This window comes from Cynocephalus volans, chromosome 4 (genome assembly GCF_027409185.1).
Source record: "Cynocephalus volans isolate mCynVol1 chromosome 4, mCynVol1.pri, whole genome shotgun sequence".
Taxonomy (NCBI): domain Eukaryota; kingdom Metazoa; phylum Chordata; class Mammalia; order Dermoptera; family Cynocephalidae; genus Cynocephalus; species Cynocephalus volans.
Genome location: NC_084463.1, coordinates 8639430 through 8658186, shown reverse-complemented (window position 1 = coordinate 8658186; position 18757 = coordinate 8639430). Strand labels below are relative to the sequence as shown.

At 44.4% G+C, this 18757-nt stretch overlaps 2 protein-coding genes across 5 annotated transcripts in view; both read right to left on the bottom strand.

Moving 5' to 3' along the window:
• The window catches only part of DIXDC1 (DIX domain containing 1), a 67313-nt gene extending 65177 nt beyond the window's left edge, over positions 1-2136 (bottom strand). For 3 of the 4 annotated variants that reach the window (XM_063095639.1, XM_063095640.1, XM_063095642.1), the window contains exon 1: positions 1871-2135. In XM_063095639.1, coding sequence (XP_062951709.1) covers positions 1871-1930 — 60 coding nt within the window. In that variant the 5' untranslated portion in view covers positions 1931-2135. Of the gene's footprint in view, positions 1-1870 lie in introns of all 4 variants that reach the window. The other variant, XM_063095641.1, reaches the window with a different exon arrangement.
• Positions 2137-11976: 9840 nt separating this feature from the next.
• Positions 11977-18428, bottom strand: C4H11orf52 (chromosome 4 C11orf52 homolog). The gene is made up of 4 exons (XM_063095461.1): positions 18231-18428; positions 14234-14271; positions 13131-13189; positions 11977-12893 (listed from the first exon to the last, which is right to left on the bottom strand). Exons 1-4 carry the CDS (start codon positions 18260-18262, stop codon positions 12654-12656), a joined length of 369 nt encoding a protein of 122 aa, XP_062951531.1. The 5' UTR covers positions 18263-18428; the 3' UTR covers positions 11977-12653.
• Between the last annotated feature and the right edge of the window lie 329 nt (positions 18429-18757).

Here is an 18757-nt window from a genome sequence, read left to right as displayed (position 1 = left end):
TGTCTGTTGTTTTTATGAAGATTCCATTACCACGACAAAAAGACAACCCACCCACTCCCCTTTTCCCTTATGTTTTACAAGAATTAGAGGTCAGGGGATATTTATGGAAGCACCAAAGCATGAAAAAGATAGGCAAGCCTCTTGGTTTATGCAGCACTTCAGTTGAAAGGATTGGAAGTGAAAATGAGCAGAAAACAAAGACTAGGACTGACTCTGTGCTGGTTTCCTCCTCCTAATCAGACACTTGGGAGCTGGGGTGAAAAAAAAAAAAAAGATGGAGGTGAGGGCGGAGGGAGGCCATAAGAATACCAAAGGAGTTTCTGCCACAATTGGTGGATGAGTTAGACTTCTGCAGCTAAGGACCAGGGGAGGCCCAAAGGCAGAAAGAGCGAAAAGAGGAACCAGGAACACTGGAAGCAATCAAAGAGGTGGGTTTCCTGGCTCTTTAGTGTTTCAGCTCTCAGACTGTAGCTCTTTGTTAACAATCCCCTTACATGTGTTCAGGCAGGAGTGAGGCAAAGACGAGGAACTCTGCAGTGCAGTCAGGGTGCAAGCTCTGCCCTTCTATGAAGGCTGTGACACCCCTCAGCCAAAGGAAAATTCTGAGTCGGTTAGGTTGAGACGCATTTCTGTAGTTTTCCTCTCTGTGTCTGGAACAAGGCTGGGGCACAGGGGCTGGGAGTGGAGACGGTTCTAAAGCAGATCAGGCTGCAGAGCTTTTTAATTAGAAACAGGAATTAAGGGAAAGCCTGTAGTGCAGCTGTAGAAAGAAAATCTTATACACAAATTCAAGAGAATCGTTACCTCTGAGGAAAAGGCTCAGATTGGAGGTGGGGGGGGGGGGGGAGGCTGAGATTGGAGGAGGAGCCAAAGACACAAGTCTTGCCTGTAATGTTCATATTTAAGAAAAGCATGTATTCATGTTAATTGTTTGCCAAAAAACTGATTTAAAAAGCAAAAAACTTAACTTTAAGAAAAAGAGCCATAGAGGGCAGAAAGAGAGAGATGGAAAAAAAAGAGAGAGGGAGAAAGGAAGAAAGGCACAGCCTACAGCCTAGTTCTCCCTGGATGCTGGGCTAAGGCCACCGAAAGGCTGGGGCTCGAAGCAATGCAAGTAGACATGTGGAGCAAGTCGCAAGGGGAAAGGGTCCCAAACCAGAATGTACTGGGTCACGAGAGGCAAATAGAATAACAGAATTGTGAGGAAAAACAAGTGAGGAGAAAATGACCCCTAGTCAGCCTTGGCCGGTCCTGCCTGTCCCATTTAGACCCCAGTTCCCCGCTCTCACACGGAAGGGAGCAAACGCCGTCTACCCAAACTGGGCCCAGAACCCAGTTCCCCCATTTCTTGGTAACTCTTCTCCGCCAACCATGTCCTTGCCTCAGATTCAGAAGGACATTCAAAAATGGAGAGGGTACTTCATGTACAACACCCACAGTCTCCTGCCCCCTCTCAAACTTTCTACCAATGCCATGCCACCCCAACCCTCCCTTGGCTCAGCCGGTTAGTTCCTGAAATAGCATGCGCATTTTTGCCATGTATCCGGGACTTCCTTGAGGATTTCCTTGCAGAGAATTCCCGGGGAGGGTGGAAACCATCTCTTCTGGAGGGAGATGACTTCTGAATTTGTGGTGCTGTCCTCTAGGCTCAGGTAAGCTACCAGGGAAGGTCATCGTCCAGCTTAGCTGGAGACAGGCAGCCCTTCTGATTTCTCCCGGTTCACACCTCTGCACCGCACCCACCTGGGGATAGTCGGGCGATTTGTTCTGGGGTCCCGGATAGGATGGAGCGGAGGAGGACCCCTTCCGGAGATTAGGCGGGAGATGCTGGGGGAGGGGAGTTGGGGAGTGGGAGGAGCAGGACAGTTACCTCATTGAAGCCCTCCTGCAGGACGTCCAGTAAGTTCCCCCGCGTCAGGCAGGCTAGCATTGTTCCTGCCGGGGGCTCCCCGGGCGGGGTCTCCAGCCAGGCGGCCGCCACCGCCTCCTCCCTCTGCACACAAAGGCTTTCGGCTCAGCTCTTTGGGATCTCTCCGTAGTCCCGCATGCCACTTACTGGAAACCTACACCAGAGCCAAACTAGCGGCTTGCACTGGGCATGCTCGCACGGGGACCTCTGCTGGAGGGGCCCGGAGCTGCGGCAGTTCCTATAGAAACAGCTGGGCGCGCACAGGGTGGAGGGGCACTGGCGGGCGGCCCCCGGCCCGGCGTGTGGGCGGGCGAACCCCACCCGCGGGCGGGCGGCCTGGCGTGTGCGCGCGCTGCACGCACCCGTGTACACACACACACGCACGCACACACCGGGCTTGCGAGCGAGCATGCCGCTATGCGCGCGCGCGCTGCGTGCATACACGCGCACACACACACACACACATTACACACAGGCGGGCGTGCCGGGGTGTGCATGCGCTTGCAGTCACACACACGCACACACACCAGGCCTGCAGGAGGGAGTGCCGGCGGGAGTGCGCGCAGCGCGCGCGCGCGCGCGCGCGCACACACACACACACACACGAGTCTGATGATTTGAGCGCGCGCACACACACGGTCTGCTGATTTGAGACCGCAAGTACCCCACCACAAGGTGGGTGGGAAAGAGAGTGAATCATAGGATTTTTTTCCCCAGACTAACTGAAAACAGCAACCTTTTTCCACATGGGGCCTGGACAGTGAGGTTAGGCTAAAGAAGAGGAAAGAGAAGGGAGAGAAACAAAAAGAGAAAAAGAACAGGCCAGAGGGAGTCAGGGGTGAGGAGGATTGAAAGGGACAACTCTAGCTATTGATGATATTGGAACACATTTAATAGAACAGTGCTAACCGAATCACATCAAGGGTAAGCCAAGGATGACCAAGGCTTCACCAAAATGTTTCTTCTCTCTTTTTAAAATAACTGCTAATATGTAAAACCCATATTTGTAATGAGTTTTAAAATAAATGGATTTTAATTAAAATAAAAACCTAAAAATGTCCTGGTGCATTTGAAAGTTAGGTAAATGCTTCCTCAAGTGAAACAGAGAGCTATTCCCCTCTGTTTCTAGTTACTCAAGTTATAGCCTTAATTATTTATTTTTTAAAATACTAGTCATTTGCGTGCTCAGTGAAAACTCTTGTTTCTATAGGAAAACAGGAAGCTGAAATAACACCAATATTAAATTCCACCTCATGATATCAGATGGAAGGGAAGCATTTACAAAGTGTTAAGGCTCAGAAAGTTCAGGGCCTTATCCAAGGACAAGGATACAGTTGCTCAGTGACAGGCAGCTCAAGGAGCTAGGACTCTACACATGATTTTCCAAAATGACCAGATTCTCTCCTCAACTCCCCAATAGTAACTTAGCAGGAAAAGTCAGTAATCGCTCTTATTCAATCTAATGACCTCGGGTCACTAGAGAAAAAGAAAATCCTTACCCGGAGCAGCCAGACTAGCAATATCTTGTCTGGATGTCTAAAGCTGCTGAACACAAAGATGCTTCTGGGAAAAGACTCATCTCCCTCTGACCACAACAGGCAGGAAGCAGTGGGCCAGCACAGGTGTTGAGCAGCTGCTGCTGGCTGAATGCTGTGGGTTCAATTTTGGCTAAGGCTGGGGAAAAGCTATGACACCAAATCACACTGAACTTCAGCAGCACACAAGTCACAAGACCACTGTCCTTCATAGTCTAGCTGGGGAGTGTAATTGCCAAGAACTTCCCTCACCACCACCACAGTTCATGGCATATCACCCTCAGGAGAGTCACTAACCCAGATTAATGCAACAAGGCCCTTTGTAAAGGTAGGTATGAAATTTCCAATAGCACAGAATCACATGCAACACATCTACATGTATAATGATGCAAAATCAAAACACACAGTTGGTGAATCCCTGGGCAGAGGATCCTGACTGGTTGAGAGCCCATCAGGCTTTGGATACAGAGCAGAAAAGCAGACATCAGAGAGAGGTCCTGCTGACCGTTATCTATGCCAAGGTGTCACTGTTTTTCAAATAAGTCTTTGGTCAAAGTAGCACCTGTAAGCTCAATGTTCCTGGAAAAAAGACTTATTAAGTCACTGAATTTTAAAGCTCAAAAAAAGAATCTCATTTGGCCCAACTCCTTTATTTCATAGAAGAAGGAACAAAGGCTGGGAGAGAGGCTCACAGGAACTCAGCAAGTCAATGTGGTAGCTAAGATCTGAACGAAAGGCCTCTGAGGCCCAGCCCTGTGCTCTTTGCACTGCCCCTTACAGCAATGCTGGAGGAATTGAGAAAATCTTCGTGAATTGATAAAAGATTTATTATAGGGCATATGGTCCAAGATTGTACTATTCTCTGACAGTCTGTAACTATACCAACCACACACATATTCTAGAGCAGTGTGTCCACTAGAATCTACTGTGAAGATGAAAATGTTTTATATCTATGTTTTCCAATACAGTGACCACCTGCCACATGTGGCTACTGAGCACTGACAGGTGGCTAATGCAACTGTGGAACTAAAATTTTAATGGCATTTAATTTTAATTCATTTAAATGTAGATAGTACAATTTCAAAATATTCTATGCCATTGTCCACACACAACTACTGAGATGTTCCAAAAATTATAATATTTCACATATAGTCTGCCTCTCATATTTGGAAAAAGCACAAAATTCCTCGGAATATATAATATCAATTTTTTACTCAAAAGATATGTTCACCACATTTAAGGTCTGCCTTAGAAAGTTGCCCAGTTAAGAATGAGCTTTAGCTGTAAGCATTACTAACATTTATTCTTCCTTCCATCTTTCCTTTTCCACCCTGGAGTGATATGAATGTAAGAGCTGGGAAAGTAAGCAGGTTACTTAAAAGAACTAGGAAGAACTAGGACAATAATCAGTATCCTGTAGTGTGTGTGCATGGAAAATCTGCAAGCCGTCTGGATAGCTGGAACTACTCCCACTGCTGCAGGCGTGTCATTCACTCTGCCTGGGAGGAGAAGCAAAGAATCACAGCAAACTGCTTTCTGCATATCTCTGCCATGCTGCCTGGTTTCTGAACTTATACCTGACCTCCTCGGTCCTGCATTCTTTTGGCAGTAATGGCAGACACTTTGTCCATAAACTAAAATCTACCCAAATATCTATATACAACAGTAATAGCAAAATTCAGTTTTTACTATGTGCCAAACCCCGCACTAAGTATTTGTACACATTAGCTCATTTGACTCTCACAATTACTACAAACAGTAGATTTTTCACATATAAAGAAAGAGAGGTTTGGAGGATAAGTAATTTGCCCCAGACCCAATAGCTAATAAATAGTGAGGCCAAAGTCCCCATTTTTAACCATCATGAAATACTTTTATAAGATGCTTGCAGCATAGAAGGTACTGAGTACATGTTTTTATTTTTATTTTTTTTAATTCATTTTATTTATTGAATCAAAATCAATTATACTTTTTTTTTTGGAGTTGAACATTGAGATATGTTGATCAAATCAATATTACTAGCATATATATTGTTACAAATCGTAATTATTCTTTATGCCCCTTGTCCCATCTCTCCCAGTCCTCCATTCCCTCTCCCTCCCCCCTCTAACTACCCTAGATTTCTTCTCTCCTTCTGAAAGAATCATGGTTACTCTGTTAATTTGTGGCCTAGATGATCTGTCCAATGCTGAGAGGTGTGTTCAGGTCTGCCAATATTATCATAGAGCAGATGCTTCTTCTGTCACTCTGAAATGGGCTTTGTGGAAAGAAACATCCTCTTCTTTTCGTAGTCTCTGCTGGTGACTCTCCTTGTGTGAATGCACTCCAGTGGTTGGCAGAACATCTGCGTGATGGTTGTGGCGTCTAGCCACTTTTGCGGCAGTCATGGTTACTGCGGTGGCTGTGGTGGGCCACCCACATGGAGGTGCTGTTTTTGGTATGCTCCTTGTCACTGGCGGTATGCCTTGTTGTGGGGTGTGTCTGGTCCCCTTCTTCATGCCTCTGGTCCCTAGGCATGCCCCAAGGCGCTGGAGCCATGTGCCTGGTTGTGGGAGGGATGTCCGATCCCCTTCACCATGCCTCAGGTCACTGGGCGAGACCCAAAGAGCTGACATGGTGTGCCTGGTTGGGGGAGAGAGGTCCAGTCCCCTTCTCCATGCCCTGGGTCCCTGGGCGGGTCCCTGGGCAGGCCCTAAGGCACTGGCGTGGTGTACCTGGTTGTGGGAGAGAGGTCTGGTCCCCTTCTCCATATGAGGTGCTGGTGTGGTGTGCCTGGTTGTGGGAGAAGGGTCTGGTCCCTGACTCCATACCTCAGATCACTGGGCAGGACCCGAGGTGCTGGCTAGGTGTGCCTGGTTTTGGGAGGGTGGTCTGGTCCCCTTCTCCATGCCCTGGGTCCCTAGGTGGGCCCCAAGGTGCTAGCATGGTGTGCCTGGCTGTGGGAGGAGGGTCCAGTCCCTGGCTCCATACCTCGGGTCACTGGGCAGGACCCAAGGCGCTGGCTAGGTGTGCCTGGCTGTGGGAGAGAGGTCCGGTCCCCTTCTCCATGCCTCAGCTGCCCTGGAGGGCCCCGGGGTTCTGGTGTGGTGTGCCTGGTTGTGGGAGGAGGATCCAGTCCCTGGCTCCATGCCTCGGGTCCCTGTGCTGGCCCCAAGGCACTGGTATAATTTGCCTGGAAGTGAGAATGGGGTCCGGTCCCCGGATCCAAGCCTCTGGTTCCCAGGCAGGCCCCAAGATGCTGGTGGTGTGCATGGGCTGGAACTAATTTTTTGTCCTTTGCTTCTAACACAGAGGAACTTCCTGTGGGAACCAGTACTTGAGTATGTGGTTGTTTAAATTGCTGCTTTGCTGCTGTTTCCCTAGGGAAGGTTTTTTGTGCAGCTCAGGGTTTAATGGTTGATCTTATAGTTACTTCCGGGTCTCCAGAGACCTGGTGGATCTGTATTCTGTAGAATCTCTGATTTGGGCCTGAGTTTTTTCATCAAACTGCACCCCATGCAATTCTACATTCCTGACCATTCTCCTCTGAATGGTCCTGTGCTGATTGGGGAGCAGGTCGTCTGTCCTTGCTGTGTCCCAGTGTTCTCCCGGTGTTCCCATCTCGCCCACTGCCCGTGCTCTAAACACTTCCCATGTTGACTCACCAGCCTCTGAATGGCTGCCTTTTTTCAGTTGTTCTGGCTCCTCGCTCCTGTGTGGGTCCGTGGGAACCCTATTAGTGGTCTTGCTGTACTGGGGGCCGCCAAAGCCCTCTTCTCTTCTGCTGCCTCCAAGTAACTCCATCTGAAGGGCACAGCTGCAGCTTCTGCCAGCTCCTGCTCCATGCGCTCATCAGCTCGAGCTTTAAAACAGCCATGAGCCGAAATGCTCAGAGGAGCTTTTTCTTTCTCTCATCATAGTTTCTCCCTCCTTCATGAACTCCGTAGGTCTCCCGTCCTCTTCCCCTGAACTCCAGCGGCCCCAGCTTGGCTGATGTTACATTTTTATAGTTGTAAATTGGTTGATTTGTGGGAGAGAGTGATGCTGGGAACCATCTATTCCCCCATCTTGACTGGAACCCCCTGAGTAAATGTTTTTAGTTGAATGAATGAACAAATGAGTGAATGAGCCAGTGGAGGAAACAGTCATCATTTCTATTAATAAATATAATAAAATTTTAGCCTAAGTAAGATTCTGAGCCTCAAACGAAACTGTTACGTGGTGAAAATATTGCCTGTAACTTCTCTCTAAAACTAAAAGGTGTGAAATTCACATCTATGTAAAATTTAACACATCTACTATGGGCAGTCATTCATAAATATAAAGAAGCAGCAAAGCAGTTTGAATAAACAAATAAGAAAAATTGTCTATGAAAATATTTTAAATGATGCTCTAACATAATTTATTAATGTTATTTCTGTTTCTCACATTAGCTGAGTTCCTTGAGGGTAACATGTTTACAATTTCTATTACATTTACCTTCAGAGACATTACCATAGACATACACAAAAGGGTTCACACATACCAGCAAAGGTCTCCAACATGTCCTGGCTCTTCTCTTTGTCTCCAGATTTTTCCACGTGCAGGTCTGCATTCATCTTAATCTTCTATAAACAATGCATTTATCTTGCTGCTCTACTGCTCAAACATCGTCAAACACTCCTTTTTCCTAACATGTCTGATTTAAATTCTCATATCCAGCTCTTAAGGCCTCCCCCCAAACACCTCTGTTCATGTTACAAGGTTCCTTGCTGTCTCACAGATTTACAAGGCTCATTTTCACCTCCATGTCTTCACAATTGTCCCTCTGCCTAGAATGCTCCACACCCTACCCTTCTGCTACCCAAATCTTCACTATGCCTAGTTCAAGTTCCACTTCCTCTGTGAAACTCCTCTGACCACTCTTGATTCTGATCTATCTGAAACACTCATCTCCCAGATAACCCTTGGCTCATACCTGCTTCTCTTCAGGTCTCTGCTCAAATGTCACTTTATATGTTTGGCCTTCTCTTACCACTCTATTTAAAATGACAACACCCTCTCACATCAGTACTCCCAGACCACTTTGTCTGATTTATTTATTTTTTTTTTCATAGCTCATCATCTTATATATCCTTCCTTCTTTTCTTCCTTCCTTTCTTTCTTTCCTTCTTTCTTTCATCAACTTTGCTCTGCTCATAATGTAGCTCCTTGAGGGCAGGGAATTTTGGATGTTTTGTTACTGGTTTATCCCCAGAACCAAGAATGCTGCTTGGCACATAGTAGATGCTCAATAAATACTGCCTGAATGAATGAATAAATCTTTCTCTCTTTAAAATTCAAAGGTCAAGCATGTTCTATGCTAGATCATTGGCACTTAATTTTAGGTAGTTTAGGAATGTGAATCTTTGTCTCTTTTACTGTATTCTCAAGCCAAATATAAATAATTTTTGGTATCCTTCTGCCTTTTCTTCTCCTTCATTCATGCATTCTTTCATTAAACATTCATTAAAATATGTTGAGCCTCTATTATAAATCATTAAATATCAGGTCTTATCCTTTTAGCAAAAACTTGAAGAACTGAAAAGTTCACATAAATATACATACAACACACAGAGGCAAGAAACAAGACTGGAGGAAAGAATAGTAAAAGGAAGACTAGTAAAACTGAGAATCCAATATTAGTATGTGGGCACAGAGTATACAAGGTTAGTGGGACAGACTGAGTGGGTAGATGGAAAAAAGAGACAGGATGGTGAGAGACTAGAGTAGGATGTCGCCAAAGTAATCACCAGATGCTAGTGCTTAATATAAACCACACTAAAGCAGATATGCAAATATATTCTACATGAATTTTTTAAATTCACATTTCAAAAGTTACCTGCCAGCTATCCTGTGGGTGAAAATTAGATTAAGACTAGCGACATCTGGTGGATATTTTGGAAGTGACCCTTGAGTTTCACTACTATGAAAATGCCCCTATGCCTCTGCACTGCCAGTCATACTAATTACACTATCGTGAAATAGTCTTTCTGTGGGACCCAGGGTCTCATTGCAAGAGGTAGCCAGATTTCTACCAAGACCTTTTTAGCTTCCAACTGACGTCCAGCTGCCTTCTGAAGAATGTGTACAAAATCTGACACAATTCTTCTTTTACAAGGTAACTTATTATTTTAAATGTGCACATCCTCTGATGTAGTGTTAAATGAGGAAATAATTATTTGCAATAAGGGGGAGCAGGGGAGGACCTAAAAGTCCAACAACAGAGGACTGGTCAGGAAAATTACAACCATCATAATGTTTATAAACATATGTACCCACATTAAAACAAACATTTTAACAAATTTGTATTAGTGAGTGTTAAGTGAAAAAAGCAAAGTCAAGAAGTGTGCACATAATGTGATCTCATGTAAAAAATATACTTAGAAAAAAAAGACTGGAAGAATATATTCCAAATATTAACAGTGGTTGCTTCTGGATAAGGGAATTATGTTATTTTTTTTTAAATCATAGTTTGCAGTGTTTCTCAAATGCTCTGTAATCAAAATACATTATTTCTGTAATACACTTTATTTAAATCTTTTACATAATACATAAGTTCTGATTAGTTACTAGAATTTTTCAAACTCTGCCTGATTTTATTAATTCCAGAAAAGGATGATGAATCAAGGCCCAAGTGAGCTAGAATTTCCACAAGAATGAGAAGCAAGAAAAGAAGGAAAATATATCACAATTCTTTCCAAGATCTGAGTCCTGATGGAGTAATCCCCCAGATGTAGAATTGTACTGAAATTCCAGTAATGTCATCACATTCCTCACAACAGTACTCCAGAAACTTACAGAGGGCTCTGCTGGCAGCAAGGAGTTACAGACTCTCATAACCACTTTGGTTCCCATCTTCAGAGTCCCTAGAAGAGCTGAATCAGGGCCACCTTGAAGTAGGAAGAGGAAGAAATGTGCAAAATGTATAGGACAGGAAAAACATTCCAAAAACTAAACCAACCTAGTTGGGGTCAAGTCCCTCCCCCAAACCTATCGACTTAAGTCATTTTGAAATATCAGAAATAGGACCCTGGTTAGCAGGAAATCTAGCCCAAGATATAATAATAAAACAGGGCTATCCCAGTGGTATTTTAAAACCCAGTCACTCAGGTTTTAATAAAGCAAAGTAATAAAGTAAAGAGCAATGCTTCCCTACCATTAGTCAAGCAAGGATGCATTTTCCCTCCTCCCTGAACTTATCAGTCAAGGACCACAGAAAGTATTCTGAAGATAATCAGGAGAAATATTGGGAGCTCTGCTTCTATCACTTACTTCCCTTCACCCTCAGGAATTCAGTTTTAACCCAGAAAGACAGCATTTATAATTCTAAGGCAGAAATTTGTATATTGCACTTTAAGTTTACAAAGTGCTATCGTCTATATCATCTTATTTGACCCTCACATTAAATAACTCTTGGAAGTAGAGTGGTTTTTTTTGTTTTTTTTTTTTATCCCCAGCTAATATATAGAAAATAGGCTAGGGAGTTGCTCCACCAATTAGTGGTAAAGGCAGTCCTCCAACCCATCTCTTATGAATTCATTTGCATCAGGTCTGTGCCAGAGAACAGGCGGGCACAATAGTGATAATGATGATGGTGACAGTAGCAGCCAACATTTGACTACATACTGTGTACTGTTCCAAGTGCTTTAAATCCTCACAAACACTCTATGAGGTTGATACTATTATTACCAACTTTTTGTGTGCTGCAAATCCATTTTCAGTATTCTACGCGTCTTCAAGAAATCATCCCTCTTAGGCACCAACCGAGGGATAGCGTTATCTGGGGAGGATGGTGTACAGGCTGAGAAAGGGAAGTGCGTTACCCCTCGTCTCCACGCCCTGAAAGTCTGAAGCAGGAATTGCCCACTAAGAACCTACAGAGTTCAGAGCGGGTTCGGACCCTGAAACTGCAGCCTCCTTCTTCCCACCCCCTCCGCGTGTCCTCGGTTCCCAGCTGCCCGCTCAACCTGTGGTAATATTTTCCAGTCACCCGCCACCTTTCAGCGCCTACCTCTTAAACCACCGGTCTGTCTGGTTCAGCCTCTCTGTCCCCAGCCCTTCTGGACTCGTCCTGCCCCTTCTCCGGCGTCGCACTTGCGTTCCTGCTGCCATGGTGACGCAGAGGCCGGCCCCGGCCTGGCCCTCCTCCCCCGACCCGAGCCTGCCCGAGCCAGCCCCTGCCGGCCTTGGCCCCACCCCCGTCTTCCGGACCCCGCATCCAGCCGGCCGAGGCTGTCCCTGCCAAGTCGGACCCCGAGCCCTTCTCGCCCAGGCCCCGCCTCCTGACGACCCGGGCCCACCTCCTAACGGCCCAGGCCACACCCCTGCTGGCCCAGACCCCGCCCAGGGAACTTCGCCTTCTGCCAATGGGAGCCTGCCCCCTGCTCGGCCAAACCACGCCCACCACGGCCCGCAGAGTAGGACGCAGAGGCTTCTTTAGTAGCTGGACTTTCAAATTGCCCTTAGGCTGGGCAAGACCCGCTGCACTTACGGAGAGTCCCAGACCCCCCACCCCAGACAACGCACCAGGCATGTTCCTCCTGCGATTTATTGATCCTAGCGGCTCCGCTCTCGCAAGAGCCAACAGTCCGGCCAGGGGGAGTTTCTGCGCCTCACTGTGCTGTCAGTCTCAGTGACTTGAAGACCTTGTAGCCAATGGTTGGAGAACGCTTGCTCTGTGCCTCAGCCCCTTCCCCCATTTGTCTGTTTAGATCTGGAACCCTTGACCCAGTTAATGAGGAAACTGCCCAAAGCAGCCCTGGGGGCTGGATGCAGAAATTCATAATGCTTCTCCAGAGCATCTCCTCTTGAGCTTTAGAGTTTAAGGTGTACAAAAGGGACACCATTAAATAAAGTCCAACAAGATCAGCTCGAGTACTTATACAGTAACCTGTTCTTTCTGCACTTTTCATGAGAGCAGGAGCAATGTTAGGAGTCAAAGACCTACCTTCTTGCACGATCGACTTAACCTCCTCATTTTGTGGAACTCCATCCACCCACCGTGAACCCAACTACAACCCCTGGCTAACGGTGGCAAATAAGAGGCCTAGAGGAAAGACGGGGGACACCCACAATTCCAGGGGCTGTGGAGTTCTTTAAGCTTAAAACGTGGTCAACATCCCTGGGCTGCCACCCAATTCCTTAAAGCAGTAGATTCTCCCCACAGGAGTAGTGATAAATGATGGAAACTGGTCCCTCCTCTCCAAGGTTCACACCAGGGTCCCATTCTTTCTGTCATAGCGAGGTATGGCCTGGGGGAAGCAAAGGGTCGCATACTCTGTAGCATTTTCTAAATGCAGGTGTTTTAGCTCATGGGCTGATTGACGGCTGCACACTTGAATATCTGCGTAATGTAAGTTGCTCTCCTCTGACACCGGGCCTTGACTCCTCTCTCGAGACTCAGGCTGCTGTAACACCCGCTCATACGTATGTCCTGTTGTTTCATGGCCCTGCAAGGAACAGACAGCATCAAGGGAGGCTCTTGGCTTGGTTTTGACCCTCGTATCCCATGCAAGGCAAGTTAGACTGATGTCCCTTTCCTTTGCTCTTTTGGCGGGCAGAGGAGGATGGGCAGAACCAGCAAGTTCTACAGAAGACTGAGATGTGTCTGTGCCAGGAGAAAAGAGCTAAAAACTGGGATCCCACGTCTGAGCAGTCCCCAAGAACGGACAGAGGTCTGTCATTACCTTTGTGTCACTCTGCTGCAGCTGTTGCTGTGGCTTCACTGTTCGTCTTGCTTGGCTCCCTGAGGGGAAGAAATCCATTAAAACTTAAATCCATTATCTCCTCCTTGTCTCTACTGAGGTTGCCCTCTTCAAATCTCTATTAAACTATTGTGGTGGGCTTCTAACTAATCTCCCTGCCTCCATTCTCATTTCTTTCACTACTACTCCTACATCCAAACCCTGCTTAGCAAGGTATGCAATCTGGCCCTTTCACAATCTGACCATAATATCTGCCATTCTCATTTTTCACCAGCCCCTAACATAGTTCAACAAATATATGTTGAGAGTCCATTATATGCCAGGCTCTGTGCCATGTTCTGGGGATAGAAAGATGAGTAGGCTGTTTATCTCAGGGAACTTACAGTCTACTAGGAGTTTACAAATAAGTAAACAGACTATTGCAATACAATGTGATAGTTGCTCAGCTACACCCAATGTCCACTTTCAAACAAATTAGTCTCTTTCTCTCTTTTTTTTGTTTTTTGCTTGAGCTGATTCCTCTGCCTAAACACCCTCCCCTCCTTCCTCTGCTGACCTGTGAACTTGCTATTATCCCTATGACATAATGTCTTCTCTCATTCTTCCACAGCATGAGGGTGCATCTATTATAGCACCAGTAAATGATGTTACAATTATTCATTTACGTGAATCTATCTCTCAAACTTGATTTTTAGCTTTTCCAGGGCTGAGACCATGTTTCCTTCCTCTTGTGCCTCTACCTCGTTGGGACCCCACAGAGTGCCTCACATACAAAATAAATGCTAAGTAAATATTTGCTGGATGAATGAAAGAGTGAGTGACCAATCCTGACACTCTGAGATAACGAAAGGATAAGATCTAGAGGTTCAGAGCTGGTCTTGAACCCCTATTAACAAAAGGATAAGATCTAGAGGTTCAGAGCTGGTCTTGAACCCCTCAAGATTCTCTTTGGTGTGCTATCTCTTTTTATCCCTTCCAAGGCCAGTCCTCTTTTCCACACTTATGCCCTTTCCAATGATGCCATTTCTATTGTCTTCTCTTTTCTAATTTGCCTTCCTCCCAGTATTCCCCCCCACCAAAGTTACCTGTTTTTTTTTTCTTCCGGAAAGCTGATGGGCAGCTCCTGTAACAGAAAAAATAGATCACCCATGTGCAAGAAATGGCTTCCATCTTCCCTCCTTCATGATTTGCTCTGTGGTCTCAACATTCTGGGATGAACTTCCCCCACCTCCCTATAACAAAGATTCACCCTGAGCCAGGTTGAGCCTCAAAGAATAGTCAAGGATACCATACCTTCTCCAAAAGTATGGTTCTGGAAGGTAGAGTGGTACAACTGACATAACCAAACCCAAAATACAGCCTCAGGCAACCAGGCCAAGGACGTAGCTGGCCTGAGGTCTATTCTGGGATTGTCTAACTGGCTAATCCCAGCAGGGAAACCTGCCAAATAATGGGATATTCCTGGATCCAGAGACTCTCTTGCTTCTTTTTCAGTGTTTTTTTTAATAGGGAGGAGGGAGGTCTTTGCCAAGCTGGGATTTTCATTCTGGGAGTCATAGAAGCTGCCACAACCAGAGCTAACTAGTTAGGGCCCCTTAAAGCCCTTTTCTAACAAGTGACCTCCCTCCCTGCTTTCCTGTCCTTGTTTTTAATTAACAGAGAAAGCAAAAGATGTTTAACCTTTACTGTCCTTTGGAGAACTGTGTCTATAGAACAGAGAGTGCTGAATTTGGCAAGTGACTCACCTACCCTGCCTTTGCTGCAAGACAGACTTTTGATATTCATTTCCAAGCTCCTGGGGTCCACAATGGAGCCTTATGTCTACGTGATTGCCAACTGTTTGATGCCCAGAGAAACCACACTCTAAGGAAACAGGCTGCATAGTTTGGGGCTTACTCTGGATGCTTTTTCTTGCTAGTACATTTCCAGTTCTCACTAGAGCCAACCTTATTTGTCTGTCTGACATCTTGGCTCCCCGGTGGAAGTTGCCTTCTTTTGCTAATTAAAGAGAGACAGACAGATAGACAGACAGACAGACTTCTAACTCATGTTGCCTCTACTACTGTGGGAAAAAACTCAGAATTTTCTCACACACACATTTGACAGAGGTTTGTGTTTTCAGTGTGAGTTTTTGGTTTTGATACAGCTTGCTGAGTTAAGCACAGTCTCCATCCAAACTCTCTCTACAGGTGGTTCAAAAGAAAAACTACTTCTGTGTCTTTTTACTTCGTCTTCTGCCTCTTCAACTCTTGTTTTATTACTACTGCCCATTCATAGCCTTATCCTAGGAACTAGAGAATCTTCTAATTCCTTGCCCTTTGTCACTACTCTTTTCCTATTTATTTCTATTTAAATGGATACAGAAACATTATCTAAAATACACAGATGAGGGCTATTCAATTTCAGTGAACAGAACCTGTTTCCAAGTTGGATATTGCACAGTGCCTGGATACAACTCAAATGGAGTATTCAGTTTGATTCACAGGTGACAGAATCTTATTTTTAGATCAGGATTAAGGAAACTAAATTGGCATTCTCCTACAGTGGTAGTAGAAATAAAAATTGGTGCAATCCTTCTAGAATGCAATTGGCAGTAAGTATAAAAAGCCTTAAACAAAAATGTGTATACCCTCTGATGTAGCAATTCCATATTATATCCTAAGAAATAATTATACATGCACAAATATGGATGCTCATTGTAGCATTATTTATAATTGCAAAAATCAGGAAACAGCCTGAATGTCCAACATTTGGTAACTGATAAAATAAATGGCATATCAATCAATGTAAAACTATATAGCCACTTGAAAAAGGATACAGGATGAACACCTAAAAGCATGAAAAATTTTTCTCTTTATTGAGTTAATGAAAAGATAATGAGATATGTTTGGGTATAAAAACTGTGCACATTTTAAAAGCATATGGAAATACGCTAAAACATTTTTTGTCATCTCTGGGTACTTATGTTTATGATTGCTTCTTATTTTCTGCTCTTTGGTATTTCCCAAATTTTCCACAATGTTTATTACTTTTGTAATCAGAAACAAACAAAAAAAACAGTAAAAAATATTTTAAAATTAAAATTTCCTCAATTGTCATAGTTTCTTTAAGTCTCTGGAGGTTTATCGAGGTAACAAGAAATAGAGGAGAACAATTTTTATCCAATACTACTACTATTTTAAGAGGAAAAAATAAATTTTGGTTAGAATGCCTAGAATGAGCTCTAGAGTCAGATTTGAAGATGTCAGGCTAGCTGTAAGAACTTCACCGAGTCTTTAACCTCTCTCATCCCTTGTTTTCTTATTAATAAAATGAGGATGACAATACACTCTAAACTTCATGGGATTATTGTAAGTATTAAATAAAATAGTAAATGTAAGATACTTAGTATGGTTCCTGGCATATAAAGAGTATCAGTAAAAGTCAACTACTGTGACTAGTAATGACTCACCATCAGAGAAAAAATTAACCAGGGGCCGGCCCGTGGCTCACTCGGGAGAGTGCGGTGCTGATAACACCAAGGCCCCAGGTTCGGATCCCATATACGGATGGCCGGTTCGCTCACTGGGTGAGCGTGGTGCTGACCACACCAAGTCAAGGGTTAAGATCCCCTTACTGGTCATCTTTAAAAAAAAAAAAAAAAAAAAAAAATTAACCAGTAATGAAGAATATGAACACTTGGGAAGAAAGCGAGTGAAAGCTGTTACATTCCCTTCTAGAAGCTTTCTATGTTTCTAGATGTCCTATGTCTATAGGACATTTCAGAGTTTAAAGGGTGCTTTATTTGTTTTTTCAATCCTGACAACATTCCAGGAAACATATATTCTTGTTCCCATTTTATGGATAGGTCAACTAAGGTCCTAGAACTTTGGTATCTTATTCAAGAAGGCGGGGACCAAATTTTCTTTTATTGTTATGTCTTCTGCATCTTTCACTATCTATTATGTACATAGCACATGTTCTATAAATGAATGAGTAGTAGGGACAGGACTTGAATCCAAGGTACTCACTCCAAATCCTATGTGCTTTCCAACCTCAGTTATCTCTCTAAATATAACGATGCATTATTTATAAACAAGACACCCTCAAGATCTGACCCAGGCATGGAACGATATAGCTAAGAAGACAGTGGACAGGATAAAACCAGGTCCAAGAGTTTATGGCAGTGATGAAAACTCTGGGAAAGAATAGTAACAATACCACAAATAATTTATTATGAGACTTTTCCATATACCATATTCTTTGCTTTTCAAAACAAACCTGTGATCTAAACAATGGGGGCTGTACGAGGGCATTTCAAAACATTCGTGGAAAAATGAAATTGAAAGATAATGCAAATCTTTACATGAACTTTTTGAAGACCTCTCATATCATCTATGCTTGTATTTTACATGTGAGAATACAGAGAAATTAAGGGACTTGCCTACGGTCACATAGCACATAAATGTGAAAGTTATATTCAGATATCCCATGGATATTCTTCTTCCTACTTCTGCTCTTTTAAATAAGCACTTCTCCAGAGTTGATTTGCTCAGTCTGGGAGGCAGTATTACGTAGTGGTTAAAGTATGGGTTCTGAAGTCAGACAGACCTGGGTTGGAATCTTGGTTTGCTTGCTTACTAGCCATGTGACCTTGGGCAAGTGATTTAACTTCTCTGTGCCTCAGGGAGGAAGGGTAAGTCCACTTACTTTATAGAAATGTTGGGAAAATAAAATGAGATCGTCAAGTGCCTGGCACATAGAAAGCTCTCAAGTGCTACAATTATTATTATCATCTGGGGAAGAAGGGAAGGGAGAAATGAGAAAGGGGAGGAAGAGGAACAAAACAATGCCAATTCGCCGTTCTAGCCCTGCTCTGGCCGTTGCACAGACAACTGGCTTGGTTGTGTTTTCTAAGGTCTCCTGAATGCAGTAAGCATGGAAGGAGGTGCTGTTCTGCTGTTGGAACCAGGAGGTGCCAGGCAGAGGAAAGTAGCAGTGGGAGGCTGGCAGACAACTATCTCCAGGTTCTCTGATTCTCAGAGTCTCCACAGCCACCAACAGAGATGTTACCCTCTTCCTCCGCCCTTCCACTCTACTCACCAGCTTCCCCGGCAGCAGAGCCCGTTTCCCATGGCGGAGAGTCTCCGAGCGAGCCCAGCTGTTTTTCTACATAAAGAGGCTTATGCATTTCCTGGTTCCTGGTTCAGCTTTCCGTAGCAGCTCCCAGGGAGTCTCTGTCAGTATCAGATTTCAACCTAGCAGGTTGGACTTTGGAAGCCACCTGCTGGAATAAATCCCAGGTGACTGTTCCCAGCTGAAGGGTAGAACAACACACACGAAGCGTAGAACAACACACATGGACTCCAGGTTGGAGCTATCTCACCTTTGGGATTTGAAGCTTCTTTTGATGAAGCCATCAAGCTTCAGTAAAAAGAAACCTGAGATAGAAAAGGGCTCTGGATTTCCCTAGGAAATGTTTCTCCACTACATTCCAGTCTTTGAAATATATTCTCTATAATGCAATAAAGAGTTTTACCTAATGTTTGTCCAGCACCACTCAGATTTAATTAAGTTTCACTTACAAGGCAATTGGTACCAGTTGTTTTTTTTTTTTTTTTTTTTTTAAA